This window comes from Erigeron canadensis, chromosome 3, assembly GCF_010389155.1.
Source record: "Erigeron canadensis isolate Cc75 chromosome 3, C_canadensis_v1, whole genome shotgun sequence".
NCBI lineage: Eukaryota > Viridiplantae > Streptophyta > Magnoliopsida > Asterales > Asteraceae > Erigeron > Erigeron canadensis.
In genome coordinates this window covers 3759692-3762823 of record NC_057763.1, presented here as the reverse complement: position 1 = coordinate 3762823, position 3132 = coordinate 3759692, and the positions used below count along the sequence as shown (strand labels likewise).

At 33.7% G+C, this 3132-nt stretch overlaps 1 protein-coding gene across 1 annotated transcript; it reads right to left on the bottom strand.

The window, feature by feature from the left end:
• Positions 1-2208: 2208 nt before the first annotated feature.
• On the bottom strand, positions 2209-2761 carry LOC122591378 (protein ALP1-like). The gene is made up of 2 exons (XM_043763649.1): positions 2710-2761; positions 2209-2624 (listed from the first exon to the last, which is right to left on the bottom strand). Exons 1-2 carry the CDS (start codon positions 2759-2761, stop codon positions 2209-2211), a joined length of 468 nt encoding a protein of 155 aa, XP_043619584.1.
• Positions 2762-3132: the final 371 nt, after the last annotated feature.

Here is a 3132-nt window from a genome sequence, read left to right as displayed (position 1 = left end):
TATCAAACGACACACATTATTTAAATTAAAAATGAAACGACATGCAAATCCGTACTTTCTAATACTCGTAAATAATGAAACGGGCACGTAAATCCGTACTTTTAGTTTTATCGGGGATAGAGATTATGTAGTTGTTAGAAGCATAAATTGGTATATACTAACTCTATCACATTTTAATATTTTAATCCTTAAACAAAATATCATTTATTTATTACAAAAGTAGTATGTGATGAATTTTACACCCAAACATTTAGGGCGCTTTTGATTCGCGGAATGTTTTTACAAGGAATGGAATCTGACGGAATGGAATAGAATTTGAAGGAATGGAATTTAATTCTGTGGCATGTTTGGTTGTCAGGAAACTGAATGTAATACAATTCCTTTTGTCTGTTTGGTTTGTAAATCTGTCAATGGAATTGGAATGGAATTCTAATAAAAGACCAAAATACCCTTAATCCACAAATTTTTTAAATTATTATACATTTATAGAAAAACATAATAAAAATGTCAAATGCAAAATATAAAATACATACAAGTAATATTGTGGATATTTTTTGATGATCTGACCATTGAACTAACATGGAAAAATTGTGTAGAATTTACATAATGCAAAATATCATTTCGATAGATATATATAAATTCATATAGATACAGCAGCCACAAATATTATCATAAATTCAATAGATATATATAAATTCATGGACACCATCATAATAAACCATTTTCCATCTAATTTACTACACCATCATTGGAAAGCATTTTAGTACAGTAGCCACAAGTATTATGATAACTAGTAGTGATCCAAATTTTAGTACAGCAGCTACAAGTTTCATCTTAAGTAGTAATCCAAAATAAATACAGCAGCCACAAGTTTCATCTTAAGTAGTGCAGCCACACGTATATCATTATCAAAAGCTTCACAAAAACAAGTACTGCAGCCACCACCAGATACCCATATTACTCTTCAAACATGAACTTCACAAAAGTCACTCGATCATCTCCTTCCAAATTCCAAAAGTTTAACACCGCTTCTGGCTCACGCATGATCTTTCGACTAGCCTTGAACTTGTCCATAAGAGATATTGATGGAATTTTGGAAATTTCGGCACTCACCATGGATGTTTTATCTTGCAATTCTACTTCAGCTTTCAACAAATTAGCCAATGCTTCACGGAATTCTTTACCAAGTAAAGCAGCTGCATTGCTGATTTCCTTAAAAGGATCAAGTCTACTTTTCCTTTTTCTAGTACGAGCACTTGAAACTTCTTCACTTTGCACATTTGTAGTAGTAGGTGTAGCATGGCTAACTTCAGTGGGCTCATCAAGGTTGTCTTCCGTGTGTTGCGATTGTTCTTCCAAGTTTGCATCATTTTCCATCTCAATGAAATCTCTAACTCTGTCACCTTGAGCTCTATCTTTCCCAAACACACTACACAGATCTTGATAATGAGGAAAAGGCTTATTCCTCCATTTAACAGCCCCTTTGTGTGTCTAGAAACATAAAAAAAAAAAAAAAAAAAAAAAAAAAAAAAAACAAGTAACTATTTTACTAAAACAAAATCTAATTTAGATCAGCCATGTTATTTATATTTATAAAAGCCCCTCAAAATCTAATTTTACAAACACAAGTAACTATCTTTCCCTTTGTGTGGGAATCTTTCATCCCACACTGCTGGTTCAGACAGTTCCACACTTGTTGACGTTATCATAACCAAATCCACTTGTGTTTGTACCAGTCACCATATCATAAACGACCTGCCAATCCTTTTTCATTGTTTTTATCCTTGACTATATGAGGTTTACCCGTTATACCCGCATCAGGGAGTGATACTTTTAAAGCTTGCTCTAAGTGAAGCAAATACCCAGACTTAAAACCATTGTCAGCTTTGTATAGCCCGACATTTACCATACTGACAAGTGCTTCGACAAGTTTGGCATCTTCAAATGGAGACCAGTTCCTGTAGTTTCTTCCTCTTTCTCCCATACCTGTTCAAAACAAACACAAGAAAGTAATACATCATACCTGATCACATACATATACATAATCTTTAATTAAATACAACCAATGAAACACAAAGCACAAAGTATCATTAAATATGACAAAGATACAATCAGTTTGTCGACAATACAAAATCTAGATAAAGATAACTTTTATCATCAACTTAATACAAGTTTTCAGTGTGTAGAATTCCAGGATTCAAACATAGTTTAAGCTAAATTATCTCTAAATGTTGTCCACTCATTAGATGTCCCAATAGAAGTGATATTTTCGTCATTGTCATCTCCATCTCCATTGTCACCCGTCCCCTGATCTGGTTCTTCGTTTTCAAATGGATCTACAACCATTTCTTGCCTTATAAAGTTGTGGAGAAGACAACATGCCATTATGATTCTATTCTTTAAATCAATCGGATAAAATGAATTGTCTCTTAAAATTGCCCATCTTCCCTTCAAAATACCAAAACATCTCTCAATAACATTTCTTGCAGAAGAGTGTCTCATATTGTATAATTTTTTTGGCATAGTTGGTTGGTGTCCCCAATCATTTAAATGATACCTTTGACCTCTATAAGGGGCAAGAAAACCTTCTCCATTTGTATAACCGGCATCTACCAAGTAATAACCTATAAACATCATAGTTAATACCTCACTAGATAACAAGGTCACCCAAAACCTAGATAACATTATATTTAACTTGCTTGTACATACCCGGTCTTGGAACTTTTAATCCATGTGGTCTAACAAGGGCATCTCGAAGCATTCTACCATCAGCCGCTGATCCCTCCCATCCCGGTAATACATAAATAAATTGCATATCTTGGGAGCAAACCCCTAAGACATTTATAGCAATATCATTCTTTCTTGTTCTATATCTAGGTTTCTCTTCGAGGGGTACCCTACAAGTTATGTGGGTTCCATCTAAAGCCCCTAGACAATTCTACACACGATAAAAAAAAAAAAAGAAACCGTCAATATACCATATCAAGCTAATTGCTAAAAAGCTTAAATATAACTATTATACCTTAAACCACTTCCATCTTTGATCAGTTGAATCTTCAAGAACAGGTTCTGGTTTCTTAAGTAAATGTGAATGCAATCTTATCACCGCGTTACAAACTCGAGTAAAAAGTC